The 25,287-nt window shown below is 39.6% G+C and overlaps 1 protein-coding gene across 2 annotated transcripts in view; it reads left to right on the forward strand.

The window, feature by feature from the left end:
• LOC145980291 (ATPase family AAA domain-containing protein 2-like) overlaps positions 1-25,287 on the forward strand; it is a 189,775-nt gene that overhangs the window by 91,729 nt on the left and 72,759 nt on the right. For both annotated transcript variants that reach the window (XM_083113305.1, XM_083113306.1), the window contains exons 13-14: positions 7,835-8,016; positions 13,209-13,395. In XM_083113305.1, coding sequence (XP_082969431.1) covers positions 7,835-8,016; positions 13,209-13,395 — 369 coding nt within the window. The remainder of the gene's footprint in view (positions 1-7,834; positions 8,017-13,208; positions 13,396-25,287) is intronic.

A 25,287-nucleotide genomic window follows, 5' to 3' on the forward strand; every position in this document is an offset into this window, starting at 1 on the left:
AAGGATAGGAATGTTTTTTTTATACTCGGTGGAGGCACATAGTGGCTCGGATCCCACTGTAAACTTTAGGTCCAGTCCCGGTTAGCCTTACTGTGCATAAAGTGGACTTAAAACTCCAACTCAATGAATCCATCAATCTTTTTTTCTTCAAATATGTAATATATAATGATTAAATTACAAATATGTGCTCAGGCTCTCTCTCACTCTCGTTTTAGTAGTGTTTTATTTAAATATACTAATCTCTTGGCCTCTAACAGTCATAAATAAGGATGTATTTATTTGGGCAAGAGAACGCGCATTCATATTGTTGTTGGTTTGGTTTATTTTACTTCGCTTTTGTGCCACATTTGGTTAAAATGAGGATGAGTGATGATGTGATGAAATTGATGAAGGGATCTCATATGAACAATCCAGGCCAGGATTCGAACCCTATATGTTGTACTCTGCATTGGTAACACTATTAAGCGTTGCTTCCATGTTAATAAAACCTTTTAATACTGACCAAGGCAGAATTTATAGTATAAAAAATATATACACTAAAAAGATAACGTTTCCACTCTCTAACAGGGTCTTGTTCAGACGAATATTCACAATCTATTGCTAGAGGGTGGAAACGTTACCTTTTTAGTGTATATATTTTTTATACTATAAAATCTGCCTTGGTCAGTATTTAAATGTTTTATTGTACTCTGCAGTGAATAATGAAATAATTTGGAATGAAAAATGTATCTCAGAACTCAAAAAGCCAAATGAATATTATTGAAGAAACTACAAAAATGTGTGTTTTGTTACCTGTTTTATTTCTGTGCATGAAGTGGACTTAAAACATCAAAAAAACCAACTGCGGTGAGTGGTTATCACAGCATGCTATGACACCAGGAGTTTCGGGTTCGACCCCGACCTGGCCATGGGTGTTCTTTGTGTTTGTCCCTTCATTAATTTTATCATATCTTCGCAATTAAGCAAATGTGACAAAAAAGCGATGCAAAGTAACAAAAATGAAATCAAATCATTGATTGATTGCTTGATTTGGTTAATTTTACTTCGCTTTTCCACCACTTTTGGCTAATCGCGAAGATGTTACAGTAAAATTTATGAAGGGACACACAAAGAATACCCATGGCCAAGCCGAGATTCGAACCCAGGATCTCTGGCTTAGTAGTCAAATCAAATTGTTTTTTACTTTTGAGTGGGGGTGGGGGTTAGGTGTGCTTTTTTTTAGTACTCATTCATCACTTTGCAATCTTTTCCTGTCATTGACATTCTTTTTTTTAGGAACACTAAGCCCTAAAGGGGGGAGGAGTATGACCTACACCAACCCTACCTTGAGCACGCCACTGATTGCTACCCCAAGTGTCGACGTCACCGCACGTCACTGATACGTACATTCAACGAACATAGCGTACAGCCAGTAAAAAGAAAGAAAAAAGCCCATCCCCCCCGCCCCACAGGAGCTCATTAATCTGCCACTATGCACAGCTATGCAGTAATTGAAAGATTCAACCCTTTTCTCTTTCTTTAATGCCCGCTGTCTGATATCTTGATCATATGTCGGAAGCATTGGCATGACAGCATGGGAGTGTGTCTAATCAGTGATCTTCCTCCCACCCTCCCTCCTCCTTTCTCTCTGCAACTTGGCTCAGAATGAGTACACTTCAGATAAGACTTGTTCAACTGCATTGGGGTCGCTACACCACTTGTTTGTGTCCCCCTTCCCCTTCCTCCCCTTATAAACCGGTCGGAGGGGTGTCTGCAATTAACTGGCAACAGGCGCCAATGTTTTGTCTCAAGGCTCCAGAGCTATGACTCATCCACTCTGAAGGAAGGAAAAATGGCATTGTTTTGAATCTTGCCTGGAGCACCAGATACAAAGCAAGGAGTTAAAAAGAAAAAGACAACCTATTTTTTTCTTCTTGTTCTTCCATCTGATAAACACCTTGAACAAAGAGAGCAGTACAGGAAGGAAATGCACATGATGATAAGAATAATATAATTGCCCCTTATTATCGGAAGGATTCAGGTGCTGAAAATAAATCATGCAATATTAAACATTGACGGGAAGACAAAAGAAGAAAGAGAAAAAGGAAACACGTTATTTACAGTTATTTATGGGGAAACTATTGGTGGAAAGAGAGTTTGCCCTTCGCAAGACTTCTAAATCCAATAATTAATCGTCGATTAACGTAGATTGAAATAACAGTTACTGGCATGGCCAAAGGGGGTTGATGGGAGTCATAAGCCCGCCTCCCTCTGGCCAGTATTTCTAAAAAAAAAGACTTTCAAAGGCAGGAAGGACTGACTACTATAAAAACGTAACCCCATCCCCCTTTCGAAAATTCTGCGTGCGTCTCTGATAATTTATTGTAACATCTAAACATGCGTAAGTTTGACAAAGCTTGTTTTGTGCACTTCATGCTGTTGGGCTGATCAGGACTGGATACATATGCAGCTCAAAGTGGAATCTGAATCATTCAGCATATCTTCAGAACATTTAATTACAGTATATAAAGATGCTTGGTGCCCAGCTATAAATGATCACCCCCCCCCCTCCAATTACCTGGAAATGCTATAAATAGCAACTAATTACAGTTTACAGAGTAAACGGAGATATCACACAATCAGATGCATAAACTGAACCTAATAGATGGCAGTTAGAAGCAGTCATCCACAGTCCCTACCCTCGAATCCATCATTGACTTTCACAGCAGGTCTTGCTTTTTTTCGTTAGAAATTCATTATCATACCTCTTTCCCGTTGTTAAATAATTTTTGATACAATATACCCCATAAAAAGTTGATTGTGTAGTCCTTTCTTACTGACACTTGAGTTTCACCCCTTCCTCATACTTTCCCGCTTTTTACGTTTCTTGCATTTTACTTTTTTTGTTTACAGGCCCCTGAAAAACGTAAAATTGGGTGTTTGACTGTATTTGTTTACCTTGAGCGATCGGTGTGCATTGTCGTGATGGAGGAGCCAGTTGTTGCTTTGCCACAATGAGGTATTTTCCGACGTACTGCATCTCGAAGACAACAAAGAATGGCAACAGACATATCCCGATTGCTCCAATCCCTGGATATCGAAGAAAACTTCCAGCATAACCTTTACCTTGGCTCTGTAGGCACGAAATCTTGTTTGTCAGGGTGAGGAGGATGATTTCCATGTCGACGTCTGCCATTTGGATTGTGGATCGTACAGGAAACACCATGTCTCATCACGTGTAATCACTCTGTTCAAAATATGTGGATCCTGGTTCACCCAGTCAATCACTTCTCCACTGACTAGGGCGTGCTCTTCCTGTTACTCATTTTTAACTTCTTGGGAACAGCATGCATCTGCATCTGCAAATCATTTGTGAGGAAAGTATGAACCAATCCATGAGAGAGTCCTGTCATGTTTGCCAAGTCATCTATCGACTGGCTTCAGTTTCGACAGACATTTTCCTGAATTCTGGCAATCATTACTTCCATTCCTGCTGATCTGGGTCTTCCTGGATGTGGATTATCTTCGGTGGACACGCAACCACTTGTGAATCGCTTATGCCACATTGCTTCCTCCCCGTACGCTTGACGTAAAAGTCTTATCCAGTTTAACACAAAATTTGATGTTCACTCACTGCTCTTGAAGCATCAACCACCCCTACGAACTGTGGTATTAGCACCAGATAGCCTTTGCTCTAACATGTTTACCTTGAGAGCTGCACGAACGAACTATCTGCTACACACGTCATACCACACCAGCTAACCCTCTGCGCAGTCGCAGGCCAGTCATTGCAGGTACAACACTGTGGTGGCCAAAGTTCGGTTTATTTTTGACTGTACTGGTATATCCCAACAATATCAGTCTTTTCAGGGAGACACCATGAAAAATAATCCTTAGGTTTGAAGATGGTTATCATTTTACAAAATGAGGACTGGTTCTATGTTGCATTTGAACGAAATCAGTAATGACATTCATTCCATGGCATTTCCTATAATGCAGTTTCCGAAGAGCATGGAGGTAACATATGTTTGGGGGGGGGGCTTGATAGACTCAAGCATTTTTATTTGTTTAATTCTTCTCTGATTACACTGATGAACAAATTCAAACTTTTTTTTGCTCCTTTGAACGAGAATAGGTGATTATTTATAATTCGACCCCGCTGATAGACTCATACATTTTTATTTGTTTATTGTTCTTAAATATTCTGCAACAGATCCTTTTTTTAATGTAGTGCACTAAATGCCCCCTCGAGGGTTGAGAAACAATGCTCTATAACATTGTACACATTTTTGATAGGCTCAAGTTTTCTACAAATACTGTGCTGATGCTCTGACAGATTCCTGCTGATACTGCTACTCTTGTCATGCAGACAACAAAACACTGTTTTGGCAAATTTTATGACTGGCACAGTTGGGAAACGTATGAAACGGGAAACTGGAGTTGCAACATACGTAAGATCGACATCAACTTTTGCGGGAAACCTAGATGACAACGCATTAAGCGGGTTGACGATCTTTAGTTAGCCTATGCGGCTTTGATTATCTGTAACAGTTTCCCTTTTTTTAATGAAGTTCTACAGGGCACAAAGAACATGCTTTTAATGAAAGTGGTTACCGGAAGTTGTCGGCTACCAGGTCAAAAGTTGCTCGCTCACGGGAAAGTGCTGTATCTCGAGCTCAGAGCTAGACAGATGGGTGAGACTTCCAGGTGCCACGCATCTTGTATTTTGGAACATTCGTGCGATCTTATCTCGTATTTCTCATCTAGCACTGGTGAATATTTCCAAGATGGCGCATTCAGCGGGGAAAGATCTTGACCTCCCATGCACATTGACAAATAATGTCAATGTCCAGCTTGCATTTCGGGCTACATCCCTGGAGTTGTCAGCATCTCTTAGGACAAGGAAACATGTCAAGGTCAAGTTAAAATAACGTTCAAGCTCTCTCCACATTCGATCTTCTTTTGACTTAAGCATATGTCTACTTCGAATTAAGCGAAACCAGTTTTACGGAAGGGTCTTGTAAATAACTACGTATTAAAAATTATCCGTATTTCGATTTATCCGTACTGAAATACATTATAAATCCTATCTTATCGGCTGGGGAATGGGAAGAACTACGGATTAAAGGGTACTTCGTATTAACCAATATCGTATTAACGAGGTTTTCCTGTAACTATGAAATATAAAAAAAAAGAAATATATATAGGACCGATTTTGACTGTTCAATAAAGAAATTTCATGCAAAAAAAGGAAAAAGAAACACATTTTTACTCACATTTTCAAAATTTCTTTCTTGAACTTGGCCATTTGTAACTGCCACCAGAAACCTCTTCCTTGAGGTTCCAACAGTAGTCTGCTAACATGTTCTGTACCGATTTTCCTGCATATAGTTTCTCCATGACAGAAATATCCTGGTGAAATCTTTCGCCGCATTAGTCACTAACCGCGCCCAAGTTAGGGGGGGAAAAGTCCAAATGCGAATGTAAAAAGTGAATTTTCAAGGACATATTGCACCCCATGCGCTGATAACACTTCAACAAGTTCCTTGTAGTTGTCAGCTTTCACATTTCCAAGAAAATTACAGCATACTTGTCTGAAAGCTAATCATGCGCATTTCTCTTTTTCTGTTAGCAATTCCACAAAGTTGTCATCATGATCTCACGGATTTGCGGCCCAATAAATATGCCTTCTTTTAACTTACTATCACTGAGTTTAGGAAAAGTTTTTCTCAAGTACCCAAAACCCTCACCGTGTTTATCCAAAGCCTTAACAAAATTTTTCATCAGCCCTAACTTTATATGCAACGGTGGTAACAAAATCTTGTCTTTCTCAAGTAGAGGGTTATTCCTAACACACTTCTCTCCAGAAATTAAGTTTTTTCATATGGGCCAATCCACAATGTTGTAATGTTTATCTTTTGCCCGGCTGTCGCATTCACAAAGAAAGAAACAACATTTTGTAAACCTAGACTGCATGGCTAACAGTATACCAATCATTTTGAGGTCTCCGCATATCTGCCAACCATATTTTTCATAATTTATCACTTTTAGTATTGTATCCATATTTTCATATGTTCCCTTCAAGTTGGAAGAATAGGCAAGAGGTACTGATGGGTACATATTCCCATTATGCAACAATACTACTTTTAAACTATTCTTAGATGAATCTAAAAATAGTCTCCACTCGTTGCAGTAAGTTAACTCATTACTAACAGAAAAAAAATGTGTCTGTGATTGTTGGCGTTTCCGATATGACACCTTAACACCATCTTGTAATACATTCCACCCTCGGAGACGAGAACCTAATAATTCAGCTTGAACTTTAGGAAGGTTGAGGTCTCTGACTAGATCATTTAGTTCGGATTGGGAAATAAAGTGAGGTATATTTGGATCAGGAAAATTTGGATCGGTGTTTGAATATGAGGGTGCAGGATCGTCATCTGGAGAAGCACTGCTTGGTTCTGTTTCATCCACTGTCCATTCTTTACGAGGCTTAGGAATTGGTATAAAATCATTACTCATAGATTTCTTGGCTGAAGGAACATCAGGATAAAATATAGAATGTTTTGATTTAGAACTAATTCCCACTATGTTTGTTAAACAGAAGTAACAATCCGTAGTATGATCTTTCTGCTGTGTCCATATTACAGGGTTATTGAAGGGCATTGATTTGTGAGTGCCATTAAGCCAACCACGTAAAGTTCGCGAACAATTACAACAAATTTCACCTGGTGCCCAGCTTTTTCCCTCGTCTACTTTACTTCCAAAATACAACTCATATGCTTTTTTCACTATAGGAATGATAGTATTTCTCTGTGACTTCGGAGTAAATTCCCCGCAAACATAACAAAACAAGTTCGGGTTATTCACACATTTGCATGACATGGCGAACTCATTAATTGAGTTATAATATATTTCTTTAAAAAAAAAAAACAATTATGAATGCTCTGATCGTTTTTATAAAATACAACTTACACTTCACTTCACTATACACAATATTACATTCACAATTTCACGAACATACACAAACATAAAATACTGCTACTCGTGAAGTAATCGGAAAGGAAGTTAAGACTCGACTAACCCACAAAAGAACAAATTTTAACAGAGAAACAAGAAATTACTCTACTGCCAGATGTTTTCTTCACAAAATAGTAAGTGCCAGTCATAAACACACAAGGTCACTAAAAGGTTCTTATCCATTTGCTAGGAACCAAACGTTAAGCCGGATGCGGAGCAATTTGCGGAGACCTGAAACCATAACACTATAAAATGTGGGTGTTCTGCAAAAAATTTAGGTGATACAGGAAAACGGATGCGATATTTGTTATCAGAACATCTGAATACCTAAAGATCACTTAGTTTTATTTAAAGGAGTATTTCATTGTTTATCAGTGTTATTTCATTACGTACTCTATCTCTTCTTGTTTTCACCAACTATTCTACGGAAGCATTTCATCTCTACTGTCGTTATTTGTCTTACTGGCCAGCTGTCACTTCTGTATAATAAAATTGGTTCTACAACTGACTCATTCACTTGTAGTTTAGTTTTAGTGTCTATTTCCCTATTTCCGAAAGTGGTGGAAGAGGACAAATAGGATATCTCAAACAATATCTCTAAACTATCTTCAGATTATATTAGACACACACAATTTCTACATATCTTTAGATTTATCTTGCTAAATTATTGCAACATTAAAAAAATCTGTCACATTGAAAGAAATTTGTATTTAACATGCACATTTCCTGTTGGGTTAAATAAAGTTTCATTGTTTTCCAACACGAAATTTAATCCATATTTAACTCTTCACAAGTTTTTTTTTTTTTTGTGTTTAATTGCTATATATTTTTCCAGGTTGAACGTTCTGATTTTATGAGAGCCAAAGCAGGAATTGTGCCAGCAGCACACAGAATGATGACTGGTTCAGCTAGAAAATTGCCATCTTTCATCAACCATCTGCTCAAGGGTTCACTTCGAGATGCCATTACAGAGCTTGAGAACATCTTTCCTTTTGGCCTAACAAGGACCGCTTACAGGTATGTTGACATAACTTTTAGTTATAACATGGTCATTCAATTAAAACTCTGGTAGAAGTATTGCACTATATATTTAGCAGGGTGTCTACTAGTCAAGAATGTCGAGCAAGTCAAGAAAAAGTCAAGAAATCAACAGGGTGGTCAAGGAAGTCACAAAGAATTCAAGAAATTATGCTCATGCTTAAGAATTTTTGCTATTTTTTTTGCCAGCATAGTGAATTTACATTGCTATATACCTGTACTGGGATTTGATAAAAATTGAATATTTGGAAATCTAAAATTGTATTAAGTTGTGTTTAAGATTTGTTCCTTAAGAATTACATTCTTGCATTCATGAAGTTTTGTAAAAATATTAAATAAAGTATAATAAGTATTCTAAAACATATCTAAAAAGAAAATATTTTAAAAAAATACTAAACTTATTTTACTTACAATTAGCGAGTATGCAAAATTTCCAAACATTTCAGGAATCGACTGTTCCCTTCATCAGGTTCCTTCTTGACCAGCGAGATCGCCTCATGCCCACGTCAAATTGAATTAAAAAAAAGGATAAAGGATATAGGAATAACTATGGTACGAAAAGAATCCTAAAAGCTTGCCCAATCCCACTACTATCCCTAGGTAAAACCACAAAAGTTAAAACGACATTCGTTAAAACAACATTATGACTTGAAAAATTAAAAGACGCACGCCAATTCACTTTCGCCCCTTTAGGATTCCGGATTGCCTTCTCGCAGAGTGCAGGAAGTTGTCCGATTCCACTCCCCGCCCACAAATTTCCCCGTCCCTCAACCTATCTGCTTACCTCACTTCTTACTTATAGTCACGTTTCCCGAGCCTCGCGAATTACGTCCGGGGTGCACAGGTTTCCCGAGCATCGCGACGTACATCCAGGGTGACATCAAAACCTATTTTTTTATACTCATGCTTTTCCCATCTTTTGAACATCCTAATCCAAATCTCATCAACATTTCCATCGTCCCTATTTAATTTATTCGTCCTATCTTTGCAGATGTATGCAGCCTCGTAAACATTCCTGCTAATGTGTTTGTTTTCATTCCGAACAACCTCGCTTTTCTTAATATTATGCCCCTCGTCAATAATGTGTTCCTACAGTCCCGTTCTAGAAACTCCCTCCCTAATATCTTTATCATGCTCACCCCATCTTATATTCATATTTCTACCCGTTTGTCTGATATATTCCTTATTGCACACGCTTCTGATACTATATACCCCTTCTTCTCCCCCCCCCCCCCGCTATTTTCCTAGCCTTTCCACCCTTTTTATACTCGGTGAAATGTTTTTCAAATATTCTCGGAGCCTTCATCCCACATTTAATTCCATAGTCCCTTGCTACTTTTTCAACCCTCTCGGAGACCCCTTTGAAATACGGTATCCCTATATATCTACTTCAATCTCTGCTCCTTCACTTCCATCTCAGCCTCTTCCATTTCCCTTTCCTTATTCTTTCCTCCAATTTCTCTTTCGCAAATTTTGCGAGCCCTCCTTAGATTCCTCCTCAACTCTGACTCCTTATATCTAGAGGCACATATTTTTGGTAAATAAAAAAGCAAAATTTTGGTACAAAAACAGAGTCTATTTCAGGTTCAAAAGCGGTAAATAAAATAAAATTTTGGTGTTATAGCGGTGAATAATCACATCAAAAGTGCTATATAAAATAACATTTTGGTTTTAAAATTGTGAATATAATCCTAAATTTGATTTAAAAACTGCATTTATTACACAAAATAAACTTATTCCTTCTAATAGCACATTTATGTAGTTACCAGAGTATTAAGTTTATTCCTGGGTAAAGCGGTCCATTTTTGCTTCTCAAATATTTACAGAAGAATTAATCAATTTTCCGTGAATTGCATAACTCGCAGGATACTTCAGACTTCAGTAAGTGTCGCGTTGGTATATAAACGGTAAATTTCGTGTTAAAGAGTATATTTTGCGTTTTGTAGTTCATTTTGCATTATTTCGTGACAAGACTGGGTAGAAAAATGCACCTCACACTTTCCAGAAACATGAAAAATGAACATTACAGCATGTTATTTCATATTTCGTGTTTTCGTCAAAAACAAAATTTGCATGCCTCTACTTATATCTATTCCTTTTGCCCACTCCCATGATCCAATTTTCCTCTTTTTTCAATTAATCCTTGTGATTACATAACCTTATTGCCCTTATGAAGAAGTTTGGAAAAACGTTTGCGCACACGCAAAGAGAACTAAAAACAATATTTTTGTAAAGTTTTTTTTAATACTTTTTAATGTTTTTATGATAACTTCCTTCAAATATTTGTGGATGCATCTTGGCAGCATTATACTGGTCAAAGTACTTTCTTTAATGGTGCAACGTTCAGTAGTTAGTTTCAAAAATATTTCTTACTTGAGTGTCGTCAATATCCTTGTATACACCCACTTGAAATCAGTCCCAGTATGATAGTATTGTCTACTAGTAGTAGAGGCATTATCTGTCTCGTATAGAAAATCAAATGTAGAGTATTTCAAATGTGTGGATTGAAAGCATATCCCCCACAACAGATACTTCAACAACCATCCCCACCCCTGGTTTTAAAGGTAATGTCAATTTGTTTTCTTCAATTTTGCCTGATATACAACCTTGGTGACAATGAAGTTCGACCAGAAAGGAATACGTGACTAAATGCACAGAGGCATAGGCGGTGGAATGGGTGACCCGCAGAAGTGACGCATGTGTGAGCAGGCAAGAATCGTGATGCCAGCATTTTGCACCCAAGGTCACGTAAAGAACGAAAACGGGAAACTATACGCGTGACATTGAACTTCGACCAGGCACCAGACCCATACGAAAAATTCCAGATAGTGGCGCATTCGACGGAAGCATTACGTCACGGACACGATAAGGGAGTCCGCCGTATATAAGCACGTGCTGTGCACCGAGGAACCGTAGTGCATCATCACCATGGCCCGGGGCAAACCTATTAACAACACCGTGAGGAGAAGAGTGGTGGAGTTGCAACGGGATGGACTCAGTGAACGGGAAATAGGGCGCCAACTGAACTTACCCAAGTCAACCATCCACTGCATCATCAAACACCACCAAAATACGGGTACTACAGAGCCAGGTAAGGCCCCCGGTCGAAAACGCCTGCTGAACGTGCGTGACCTACTGATATTTAGGCACTATATCCAGACCAACAATCATGTTTCTGTGGCCGAATTATGACTGTGGACTCGAGAACGCTTTCACACTGAAGTGTCAACCAGAACCATTCGCCGTTACCTACAGTGATGCGGTTACCGAGTGTACAAGGCGAAACGTAAACCCTTCCTTTCCATGTTGAACAAAGCCAATCGACTATGGTGGGCACGAATGTACCGGGGATGGACATTTCGGCAGTGGAACAGGGTTTTGTGGACGGACGAATCATTTTTCAATGTTGTGTATGGGAAAATACGGAAAACAGTCATTTGTCGGAAGGAGGAACAGAATGGAGCAAAATGTTATGCACGTCGGGTACAGAAACCTGCGTCAGTGATGGTATGGGGATGCATGACGGCATCTGGGGTTGGCCCACTACACGTCTGTGAGGGCATTGTGAATGCACACGCCTATACACGCATACTGGAGCGGCATCTTCCCACAGTGCGAAGGCACCTGTTCCACAGGCGGCGTCTCATCTTTCAACACGACAATGCCAGGCCTCATACAGCGCGGCTGACAAGAGAATGGTTGACTTGCCATCACATGCGAGCTCTGCCATGGCCACCATCGAGTCCCGACCTCTCGCCCATTGAGAATGTGTGGCATGTTCCTAAGCGATGTGTGCAACAGAGGGGACCCACGACAGTGGCTGCTCTTATCGCCTGCCTGCAGGAGGAATGGCACCGCATCTATGTAGAATACCTTGAACGACTCGTCCGCAGCATGCCCCGATGCATTGCCACAGTCATTCGCCGACGGGGCGGCGTCACACGATGGTAAACAGGGTCGAACTTCAATGTCACGTGTAGATGGACGAAAATGTTTTATTTTGTGTGGACACCATACATTGCTGCGTTGCAGCGGAAATTTGTTTTTTCCTTTGTTCCATGTAGCCTGCTGAATAAAATATATTCAGCATATGCATGTGTTCTCCTTCTTTCACAACACACTCCTATATTTGTGACTGGTCGAACTTCATTGTCACTAAGGTTGTATTATGTAGTTGCGAAGTGCTTGGCAAAGGTAGTTGGTTTCTGTATGAAGGATGAGACTGATTTGATTTCTATTGGTTGTGATATTAGTTTATATCTATGTGAAATAAATCTGTTCTTTGTTACCATTTTGGAAGTGAAATTACCCACCTGCCTCCATGACTGGTGGACTGCATGGCATGCTGTGGGGCCGGACATTCCAGGTTCAACTCTTTTGCAAGCACATTACTAATTTTGTTGGTTCATCTGTCATCCTCATCACTGGAATTGACCCAGGAGATAAAACAAAAAAGAGTGCTCCCCTGTGCTTTGCACCGTGCCAGGAAGGTGTATAGGGGGTGTGGAGTTAGGATCATGGTCGAAGGTTACTCCCCAGAATTTCCTCCAGGTACCCCTTTGTAAGACACTGGATGGGCACCGGAGCACTTGAACAGGTGGAAAAATCCCAGGAGATAATTATGAAATAGATAGAAAAGTAAATCACGTTAGGTAGGAAAAACAACACTTAGCCGTATAACTTGAATGGGGGAGTAAATGGTGACACTTTCTACGGGAATTTTGCAGATACTTGATTCTAGTCATTCATTTACTACTGCTTCCCCCCAAATATAAATTTAGAGTTATTCAGCAGAATATTAATAAACGTTACTGTATAAGTATTCCATTGCAAGTATACTAGAGTTTTGCTTTAAAATATTCATATAATCAGTTTTGAGATGCTCAAAATAATAAAATAGCTGTAATTTAAGTATTTAATTAATTTTCAGGATAAGTAGACTTGGTGAAAGTGTTACGCAGCATTTTTCGAACCCCTTGAGGGGCCCACATTCCAGAGAATTATCAGCCGGTATTTGTAATTAAATTTGAACCAATTCTTTCTGATACCAATTTGATTGATGTCAACCGTCATTGCTCAGCTCTGGTGTGTGTTTCATATTGAAGTGGAAATGTCTTGTGTACTGTTGGGAAATAACTTTAACCAATGGGTTTCTTTTTTACTATTTTCAGCTCGAAGGTTGTGAAGACCAGCATCCACAGACCACGTCTGTTGATAGTAGGAACTTCACTACAGGGCCAGACATCATACTTAGCCCCAGCATTATTGTATCGCATGGAGCACATACCTGTTCGTAAACTTGATCTCACAACATTGTTTGAAGTCACTGCCAGATCACCTGAGGAAGCCTGCATCCAGGTATTTATTATACAGGGTGGTCATAATTAAAGTTTCCCTACCCAGAGCCCTCTGGAGCATCTTTGAAGTGTCAGATTGCAGTAGAACTTGGTACAGAGGCTATGGAGAGCATGGGGAAGCAAATGCTGACAAAAAAAAAAAAATAGTTTTAATCTGGAAGCATTGACAAGAGAGGGTTGAAAAAATAGCGAAACATTCTGAATCATTTGAAACAAAATGTTAAAAGAATCGGTTTTTCTGGATGTGTAATGTAAAATATCTTCACTGATTAACTTGAGTTCTATTTAATCACAAAGAAACTTCCAGCAATAAAGTTTATAATAAAATATCGAAATTAATTTTGAAAAAACCTTACAGTCTCTTTAGAGTGATGTGTTATCTATGTTCTACTGTATGTTTTAATTGAACAATTTTTGGTAAGAAATGATCGTGCACTCTTCTTAACGCTGGCTCTGACATATGCTGATTCATTTACTTATTATCGGGGAACATTATTATTGGGGAACAAGATATTTAACTATCCAAAATATTTTATTTCTACCTCATCCTTCGTGGTTATAGGACTATAGAATTTTCCTGTTGACTACTACAAGGTGTGTCAGGAAAGAGAAGATACAACGGATCTTAGGGCAAGTAAGTAAGGCATAAGTTGGCAAAACTGGCAGCAACTATGATCCTTACTCTTTCCAGTAGCGTTCATTCGCAGTGCTGCTCTGAGTCTTGTGCGAATCACGCATGCTGGAAATTACTTCGGTGATAAAGAATCCTGCCAAATGCATAATACAAGCTGTGATGTGGTTGCTCTAGGCAAAAGGCAAATGTCCAGCGGATATTCATCATCAAATTATGGTAGTTTATGGGAATATTATGATGGGTAAAAGTGACAAAAAATTATATCTCATATATAATGCGCAGAACAATCCAGTTTCAAGAAATGGCTTGCTTAGTTGTAGGTTGTAAAGCTGTTGCTATGCTGATCAAGAGTGAATGATGTCATACCTATTCAATTGCTCATTCCTTCTTTTTCAAAATATATACTTTTTCTTTCCGTGACTAATGTAACATTTATACGAGGCACATTCAGGACCTTCCAAATAGCAGTTAGCACCACAAGATTTCTTCCATTAAGGAATTTACACACTCCATGTATGTCATATTATTTGGCCAGTAATACATTTTAATTTTTATTATCTTTTTCCTTGTTTTCTTTCATCCAAAGTACCATAAAAATCAGAACGTTTCTTCAGGTTTTGATGAACTTATTTCAACCACATTTCACATTACTGTCGTTATCTTGTATGGAATACTGTTTCCATATTCAGAAACTGTAGGATTCAAGCTTTACAATGATATATAACATGATAAGGTTCCGTAAACATGAAAAATCAATGCAAGTGTCCCAAAATCATGGAACAACCCTGTATGGTTTCATGTTGGCTATCTGAATTATTCCGTCCATAATATGCACCACAGTTTTTGGGGGCAAAAATTTTGGAAAAAAGTGCGCATTATACATGAATAAATACGGTATCTTGGACACTGGAAGTCAGATCTGCATGAAACTTTCACCAATTACAGATAATGGTGTCTACGTAACACAAATATATGAACTATTATCGATATGAAAACAAGAAACTTACCTAATATGTATGCTTTATATGGTACACCTTAAAGCTCTCTGGCATATGGAGTGCCACCTTGCACTTTTTGCATTCCCACCTGTTGCTGGATTTCTTATTGTGAGCAGAACACACCTTGCACTGTCCTCAAGGGTTGGTTTTTACTGGATTTGGGGGGAATCTGTCTTGGAAAATGTCCCCAGTGGGCACATTGCAGTCTCAAGGGTGTATCCACGGAAGGGCATCCTCTTCTCACATACTATGGTAACACAAGTTCAGCAAGCAATTACTCCACTACCAACAATCTAAACTCGTTGAATTTGAGTCACTTTACTGTAGGCTTTACCTTCTTGTACATCACATATGAATTGAAGAAAGCTAGATCCAACAAATAAAAAAAATATATTTTTATGTGCTTTGAGATACCAACGCATGATGGGAAATGAAGCTAACTGTTGCTCAAATTTTGTCAACCCCACCCATTCCCTTGTGGTATTCTATTACTGTTCTGGGCTTTAGAATAGGTTGTCTTGACTTCCTGTTTAATTTTCCGGTGTTTGTCATGTGTACACCATCATGCATAGTAGATAACATGCAAACAGGTTTTCTGTCTATCCATTTGAGAGCTAGCATGCGGTGACTGTACACAGCTGATGCCTAGGGGCATGCATATTTCGTTTTTGACGAAAAAACGAAATTTGAAAAAACACATTGTAGTGTTAATTTTTCATGTTTTTGAAAGGTGTGAGATGCATTTTGTGACCATGTTTTGTCACGAAATAATGCGAAATGAACTGCAAAAAGCGAAATTAACTCTTAAACACGAAATTTACCATTTATATAACGATGCGACACTTTCTGAAGTCTGAAGTATCCTGTGAGTTATGCAATTCCCGGAAAATTGATTAATTCTGCTGTTAATATTGGAGAAGCAAAAATGGACTCCTTTACACAGAAATAAACTTAATACTCTTATAACTACATAAATGTGCTATTAGAAGTGAAATGTTAATTCTGTGGAATAAGTGTAGTTTTAAATCAAATTTAGGATTATATTCACAATTTTAAAACCAAAATGTGTTTTTATATACCACTTTTCATCCAATTTTTCACCGCTATAACACCGCTATTTCACTTTATTTACCGCTTTTGAACCCGAAATTGACTCCGTTTTTGTACCGAAATTTTGCTTTTTTATTTACCAAAAATATGTGCCTCTACTGATGCCTCACCTTTCTTCAATTTCACATCTTTCAGTTCGACAGTGTTCTGGACATTCTGACTGTGCCTAAAACATTGGTGTTGGCATTTAGAAGTTTATTGCGCAGTGTTAGGGATGTATACCAATTGTCTATATATACAGGAATAGGATGAGAAAAGGTGCCAGAAGGGTGGATAAACACAAATGAAGAAGGAGACAGTAAACACTTACTACACAAAAAGAAAAGTTTGATATTTCGCGACCCAAGTCATATTTTCAACGTAGATAGAAAACAGTTACTTTCACCAGTGTTTACTGCATGGTGGATGGGTGGTTTCGGGAAAAAGGGAAAGTGTTATTTGTTGGCTAGGTTGAGTCCCGGGGGGTATAGTGGCGTGCTTGCCTGATATATAGGCCCTTTCCCATCACCTGCGAAAAGACGTGTCTGTGTGGGGGATAAAAGGTGGATAATGGCAACACAGAAACAGTTGTTGAAGGTGGTATTATGGCTGTTTGTGTGGATGGCAACTGTGAAATCAAGAGTTTTGGGTGGACGAATGGTGATTATTGATCCTTAGGTTCAAGGGAGTGGAGGTTTCGCCAAGGTAGAAGTTGCCCCAGATTTGGCAGATGAGGGTGTAAATCAAGTTGGATGAGTGGCAGGTGCCCTTGGGGTGAAGGGTGAACTCACCTGCGGCTGTGGGGATCAGGAGGGTGGGGGAGGTGATGAGTATGGGGCAGGTCTTGCACCTGTATTTGTTGCACCTGTGAGCTGGGGGGAGTGGTGTGGAAGGGTTGGGAGTGTTTTGGACCAAGATGTTCTAGAGGTTGGGGGGGGGGGGGGGTGATGGAAGAGGACCCTAGGTTTATCCCTAAAGATGTCCCTGGTGTCAGATCACTGTGCAGGATGGGGAGGAGGGAGTGGAGGGTATGTCTGATGTTTGTGATGTGGGGGTTGTATTGGGTGACCAGAGCTGGAGGATTGGTTTTTGGGTTGTTTGGTGAGGTTTTGGGAGGTGGCTCTTGTGATTTGTTTGTTGATGAGGGTGGAGGGGTAGCCACTGTTGGTTAGGGCTTGGTGCAGGTGTAGGTTGTAGTTTTGGCGGGATGATGGGGATGAGTTGAGGCATTGGCCTCTTGAGAGCTAGGGAAAATGGGATGGCTTTTTTGGTGTGGTAGGGGTGTGAGCTGGAGTAGTGGAGATACTGGAGGTGGTTGGTTGGTTGGTTTGATGTGTATGGAAGATTCCAAGTGGTCTCCCGCAATGTGGATGTGCACATGTAGGAAGGTCAGGTCAGTTGGTCTTTTGGAGTGGAACCAGGTGAATTTGAGGGTAGTGAAGTTGTTCAATTGGTTTAGGAATGTAGTGAGGGAGGCTTTGCCATATGTCCAGAGGAGGAAAATGTCATCTATGAATTTTAGCCAGAGGAGTGTTTTCAGTTGTTGGGATTCAAGGAATTCCTGTTCCTGCTTGCCCATGAACAGATTGGCATAAGAGGGGGCCATACAAGTACCCATAACTGTGCCACGTATCTGCAGGTAATGTTGGTCACCGAAGCAGAAGTTGTCGCAGGTAAGTACAAGGTTGGCTAGTTGTATCAGGAAGTGGGTGCTGGGAATGTTGGGGTTTGGGTCGGCTGTTGAGGAAGTGATAATTGTCTATATATAATGTATATCCTTTGTAGAGAAGAGAATCCATCAGTTCAGGCACAACACGCTCATGTTCATGTACTTTTTCTGCAGTAACCTTTGCCCCTGTATAAATTCTGAATTGGTAACAATATCCACTAGAAGATTTATAATACTTTATTCCAAACCTTGCTTTTTTAGTTGGGTTGAACTACAAATGGAAGTCTCTCTCTTCATTTTACAAGGCTCTCATCAATGGCAATATCTTGCTCTGGAGTGTACATGCTGTGAAATTTTTTGTTTATGTAATCTAAAGGTTGCCTAATTTTGCCTAATTTATCTTGGGGGTCATTGTTTACAAAATGCTGATATTGCATAATTAGAAGAAATCTCACCTAGGGCATAACAGTTGCAAAGAAAGGAGTTTCTGTTATTTTTCTTGTGCTCCAATAACTGCAAACTTTGTTTTTTCACTTGTGACTGGAGGACACACAGACAAATAAAAGCTTTAATTTCATTGGGAGTTGTGTAAAACCATTTTGTTTCATTATTGTTACCTGACTGAGTTTATGTGTCTACTTGAGTTTCTATTTTGCTTCTTGCATTGGAAATATTTTCCCAGAAATCATGTTTTAGAAATTTGGTGAAAACCTCACAATGTGTAGGACTAACCCCTAATGATCTTAAAACAATATTATCAAACCCAGGAGTACCTGAAAATGCTATTTTCCTAGGTAAATCATTCGGAGAACATGAAGAACTCCACTTCCACGATTCTTCCTTACTTTTCTTAGTAACAGGTGGTCCACCCCCATTACAAGCAACACTTTCACAACTTTCATCCCCACTTTCACTGCCTGAACTTTCACTCTCAGTAGCACTAGAAGATCCACCATCATCACTTTTACTAACTAATTCCAAATTATCTTCATCATGGCTCTCCAAAAGCAGGTTTTCGATAACTTTATCAGGGGCGGCGCCAGAAATTTTCGACCGGGTGGGCAGAAGCTCCTTATTGATATATTAGGGTGGGCAGTATAAATGTAAGACCATGTATGTGTACGTAAGACGTACAGAGTGGCGCACGAAATGTCTTACCATTTGTTTTGTTTATTACACATTTATTTATTATCGAAACATTACAAAATTAATGTATAGTGAATTATCAGAGTATGGAAAGTTTGTTTAGTGCAGAATGTGTTCAATGTGTTCACCATTATGGTTCACAACCTCATGCAAGCGAACCTTTACATTTGTCACAACCCTCCGGCACAAGTCCTCCGAAATTTCACGGCACAACTGCACAATAAAGGCCTTGAGTTGCACTACATCTGCAGGCTTCCTTGTGAAAACGTTATCTTTCAAGAAACCCCACAAAAGAAAGTCACAAGGATTAATATCCGGGCTATGCGGGGGCCACAATCTCCCACCTTCGTGACGTTCAGGAAACCGATTAGACATTACACGCACAGTAAACATCTCATACAGGAAATCAAGAACAATGTTTGCAGTATGTGGGCGGGCTCCATCTTGCATGAACCACTGAGTGTGTAAATGGAGACCTGTTGCCAAGAGCTGCGGAATAAATGAGTTCTCCAACATTTCCTTGTATCGTTCTTTGTTTACTGTGTCGTCAAAGAAAAACGGTCCAATGATTCCATGAGTTGAAATTGCTGCCCACACACTCACTTTTTCTCCATAATTCTCACGTTCATGCAGTTTGTGAGGCTGTTCACTTGCCCAGAATCGAACATTTTGCTTATTTACCACACCATTCAAATGAAAGTACGCCTCATCTGTAAACCAAGTGTTGTGCAGAACATGATCTTCCACTAACCACGAAGCAAACTGATGCCTTCGTTCCTTGTCCACTGCCGTTAGTTTCTGGACAACTGTCATTTTGTAAGGGAACAAGTGAAGATCAGAGTGGAGAATCCTTTGGATTGACCTACGAGATATTCGTAACTCAGCAACCGCCCTTGTTGATTTGCTTGGACTTCATGCCAAAGCCACGCGAACTGCTTCAATGTTCTCAGGTGTTCGGACACTTGACGGGCGCCGTCGATTATTCTCCAACACAGCCAGTGGTTTCTAATTGTTGGCACAATCTGCGAATGGTCTGTTTACAGGGAGCCCATCTTGTACCAAAGTGTGCACGAAAATGCCTTTGTGTCGCTACCAAACTCTTTGTTTCTGCAAAAAACATTACAACTTTCACCTTCTGTTCGACACTCAACCGGCCGTTATCCGCCATCTTGCAAACTGCTGTTTCGCAACAAAATAGAGTCCAATACTGACTTCTCCTGACATCTACCTGATTTTCCATGAACCAACTCACCCACATACGTGTTTTGAACATTCAATATATGATATTAAAAATTTTATGAGGTGATTGAATGGTATGACATTTCGTGCACCACCCTGTATGTATCCTCCTCTCTCTTACACTCCCGATTTTCCTCTTAGTTCTTTTCCCTTCCTTTTTCTTGTTTTCTTTCTTATTCTTTTCTAATCTATTGTCGCATCTTGTTCCATTTCCTGTCGCTTTGTCTCTGATGGACACAATTATTTCAAGGAAGTGTTTACCAATGCGCAGCCATACCCCAGCCATACATTCTAATCACATTCTTTCATGCATGTTAATACAGTGAAATAAATGTGAATTAGGTTTAAGCTTGTGTTGCAAATACAAGGCACATAATTGATTTTATGTATTCGGCGTCAATGATAGAAAGTGCGATGGTAGACAATCGTGAAGTTTCTCGTAATTTAAATGCATGTTCCTGAGCATAGTATTTTCATCGTATGAGTTTTTGACTAAAAGAGTTTTCTTACTCCTTGGGGGTCACTTTTCTTAGCTTACAAGGTTTGTACAACTGACAAATCTATCTGAATGTTTGTAGTAGCGGCGATTAGGTGCCAACATTTGAGGGGCAAGGACAATATACTTGTCTTGGTAGGAAAGGCTTAGCATAAAGATACCATAGTGCGGGGGCAAAAAGTGTCAAAATGTGTCAGCGGAACTGCATCCCCCACTTCCCGGTCCTCCTAATCGCCGCCACTGAATGTTTGGATTAAAATGAACGTCTTATTAGGAATGATTTAAAACACACATGGAAATCAAATTCTTTGTTCATTGTCCATGAAGTATTCCTAGGCTAATGAAAGGCTATTTTGACAGAATATCACTCACAAACAACTAAGATCAAAAAATCTGTTTAGAATTGAAGAGATTATTAGCTAAGTTGCTATTGGTTTTCTGAACTCTCATGTTACTAATGCGGGAGAAGCAATACACGTATGGTATGTTACATGAACATATTTTTTGAGGTAACAAAATGATTTAGGACACAAGGAATTCATCGAAGTTGATCACCGTGCCAGTAATAATTCATATATTTTCATAATGACTTGGGTTGCATGGCGTGACCATTTCGAACACACTAGAATGTCAACCTCTATCCTGTGCAGCATACCCAGGAAACTTTAACCACTGTCAAAGTAATAATTTATGAGGGTTTGTATTTTGAGTGTCAGCTTGTGTTTGTTTTCGCCCCTTCCTAACTTTAATCTAATCACCATTGCACCTTATTGTCATCATTATCAAAATTAGCAGAAAAATGACTTTAACCTTTAAACAGCCAATGGGTCATACATGACCCATGGTGCCGATTACAACATTCACGTGCTTTTAGGACCTTCATAATTGTATGTGAGGTTGTAAACGCTGACAGATGTTGAGATAAGACTTCGAAATGTCATGTGGAAGAAAACCCACCCCCTCCCCCTTTCTCTAATATGCAAATTAGCTATTTTTAGCCAAAATGCAAATTGTACATATTGGGTCATATTTCAGCTTGTATGAGAACTAGAACTTGAAAGAAGTTTTCCTTTGTTGTAAAATGTCTATTCTATGAAAACAATGCAAAAGTTTGCGCCCTTTTTCTAAAAATAACGGGAGAAGAGGGGGCGAACGTGATTTTTTCATTGAAATTTGGTGACTTGGCCTCTCCCAACCCCGTTTTTCTCCCTTGGGTTTTCTAAATTGTACACGGTCGCGTGCTCCAATGTTTTTGTTTTCAAACAAAATTTATCCGAAGTAGATTGCTCAAATGGTCTCAGAGATATAAAGTTTTTCTGAAATAAGTGTAAAAATTTAAAAATCGGGCGCAAAGGCCGCGGCGAGAGAGGGGTTACTTTCGAAAACCAGCTCGACTGTTTAAAGGGTAAATATAACAAATCAACCACAACTTACTATTCCAAAAATGAAGTTGCATTAGTTCATATCTCTTTGAAAGTTGAGATGGTAGTTTCAATTGCACAGCGTTTCATTAGTGGATCAAGTCAAGGCAGCTAATTCCGTGAACAATGATGTTGTTTTCCGAAAGTCTCAAATATTTGTCTCAGACAATCACCCTAATAAAATGGTGATAAAATGACACGTTTGGTGTGAGTTCTTTCTGTATATTTTTCCCCAAAGGCATAACGCTGTCGCATTATAATGAAGACGTCCTGTGTTCGACTCCCCCCTCCTCTGGTGGAAGCACAATGCACACTGGTTCCTAGGCCTCTCCGATGGCGTAGTGGTAACGTCGTCGCCTTGTAATCAAGGGGTCCCGGGTTCGATACCCGGTGGAGGCACGGCACAGTGGTTCGGATCCCACTTTAAACTGTAGGTGCAGTCCCGATTAGCCTTCCTGTGCATAAAGTGGACTTAAAACAACAAATCAATCAATCAATCACACTGGTTCCACGTTAAACTGTAGGTTTAGTCCCGATTAGCCTATCTGAGCATAAAAGTGGATTTAAAAACAAACTAATAAAATCGTCTTCTGGATACTTCGTGACATAACTTTTTCTTTACTTCAGCTGCATCTACAGATTCTGTTGACATTTTCGGCTGATTCATGTGGCAAAATTTATGTATGGAAAGAGGATTTCTAAATAGAATAAGCCACTCATTAGCAATTGAATAATTCTGTAGCTTTTTCCATACATAACTGGTTTATTAAAATTTATTCACTGCAGTATTGTAGTGATGATTATGATTCCTTCTTATTAGTAGAATGAATATAAAGTTGATATTTCGCATACCATATTGATATTTGAAGATAACAAGTAATTGTTATGAAATAAAAAAGGGACACTTCTGGAATTTTAATGCAGAGCTAATTAAAACTATATTATACTCTCTAAAAAAAGGTAAAGTGTTCCCCTGTGCTTAGCACCACGCCATGAAGGCGTATAGGGGGTGCGGGGGTAACGCCCCACACTTTCTTGATCCGGTCGTGAGTGGGGGGGTGGTGTGATCAGCACCACACCTCTGACCGCCTTAACCCCCCAGAGTTTCCCCCAGGTACCCATGTTATTCGACGCTGGGTGGGCGCCGGGGCCGCTTTCAACGTTAGAAAAGTTCCCGGATTTGAACCGGCCGGGGATCGAACCCGGGACCTTTAGCATGGTAGTCAGATGTGTTACCGACTGAGCCACCGTGGCCACCCCTTCCTCCATATACTCTCTAGCATAATTAAACCCGAAGGTTTATGGCTTCAGCAACAGAAGCCTTCCATCTGTCCCTATTCGGGGCAAGATCAATCCAATCATTTCGATCCTTGCTGATTTCTTTTAGGTCCATCTCAACGTTATCCGTCCATCCTCGTCTTAGCCTTCCTACTGGTCTCTTACCATCAGGTTTCCCAACAAGAATCCTGTAAACTATTTTTTTCCTCTGCCATTCGTGTCACATGGCCTGCCCATCTAAGTCTTCTTGATTAAATTATTCTAATAATAATAATTAAAAAATCAAACTAATATATTGTGTTGCCGGAGGAAGTAATGCTAAGATGATGTTTTTATTTGTTTATTTGGAGATTATTTTAACCATACCCAGGCCGGAATTTATATACGTAATGTGGGGGCTCGGAGCTGCAGTCCACAAGTTCAACCTAAATTCTGATTTAATCTTGATAATACCCTGCATGGTTTTGAACCTCCTAAGCCTACTAACTGCTTTTAATAATGGAAGTATTCATTTGATCACCGTTTTTGTTTCAATAGCTCTAGTATTTACTTTCACTTTCTAATGACAAAATAGGCTTTTTATAGGTTGATAATATGTGAATATTTCTAGCATAGATAATATTCACAAGTAAAATATACATGTTATGAACACCAGAATACACTTATTTATCGAATTATTCATATATCTCCAAGTATATGTACTTATTGAATTTGATTGGGTGGGCAATCGGGTGGGCACAGGAATTTTTGGGTGGGCGCTTGCCCATCCGTGCCCACCCCTGGCACCGTCCCTGAACTTTATCATCCGCAAGCCTCTTGTGCGACATGTTTCCAACAAAGGACAATGAACGTTTTGTTTATATGAGAAACAAAGCACCTCACTAGTATGAAAAAGTTAGCAATACATTCAACAAGAAGCCTAGCATAACGTAACTGTCAGATTCTGCCATCTGTTGACAAGAAGAAGAAGTACAAGGACAAATATAGCAAGTCGCTGATTCGACGACTAGATAAGTTAAGCGTATATCTTGTAAGACCATCGATCCGATGACTAGATAAGGCGATGGGTTAACTCAACAAGTGCACGATATAACCTGCATTTGAAAAACCATTGACTTGCTACTCCATCATGGTTTCTAAAAAAATTTACTACTTTTTTGTGAATAAACATTGAATGAAATTCATAATGCTAGCTACTACTTTAAACAAAGTACAATTCAGCAGCTCGGGAGTAAAACTTGATAACCCACACTCCTTTCAAAATGGAGTAAGTGCGGAATTCTGTTGCTACACAGTCTCCAGTTGCTGTACAATATTGAATGAAGTTCTTTCAGTAGCTGCTGATAGCCAGAAACACACGAGAACATCTGGGTAACCCACAAGACAGAATGTAATGGACGATCTTTCACCTGCGTTTGTCTGTTTCATACAGGGTGCATTACGGGAAGTGGGCAGTTTTGAAACTGAATTTGAAACCGGGAGAGGAGTTAGGGATGGAAGTTGGGTGGCAATTGAACTCGCTTGCCCATGCCATTTTCAGCTCGGTTGAGCTTGGTTGCAGTTATGGCACCGTGGACATTAGAGCATCACGTGTTCGCATACGAGAGTTTTGTGAAAAGTGGCGAGTCGATCATTGACACACAGCAGCTCTTGCGCTGTTTCAATATCAGGCATCATGGGTCCATTCCAAATCACAATTCAATCTTGAGATGGGTTACAGCATTTTGAACACATGGAACTGTAATCAAGATGAAAGCACTTGGTCCTGCCGCCTCGGCATGAACCCAGTGAGAACGTGGGAAGGATGAGAGAGGCCATCACAAGGAAGAAGTCCAACCCGTTCTGCTCGGCGACATGCTGTCAAATTGAGTCTAAGTGAAATCACAGTACAGCAGATCTTACACAAGGATTTGGGATTACATC

The sequence above is a fragment of the Lepisma saccharinum genome, chromosome 27, assembly GCF_977018435.1.
Source record: "Lepisma saccharinum chromosome 27, izLepSacc3.1, whole genome shotgun sequence".
NCBI lineage: Eukaryota > Metazoa > Arthropoda > Insecta > Zygentoma > Lepismatidae > Lepisma > Lepisma saccharinum.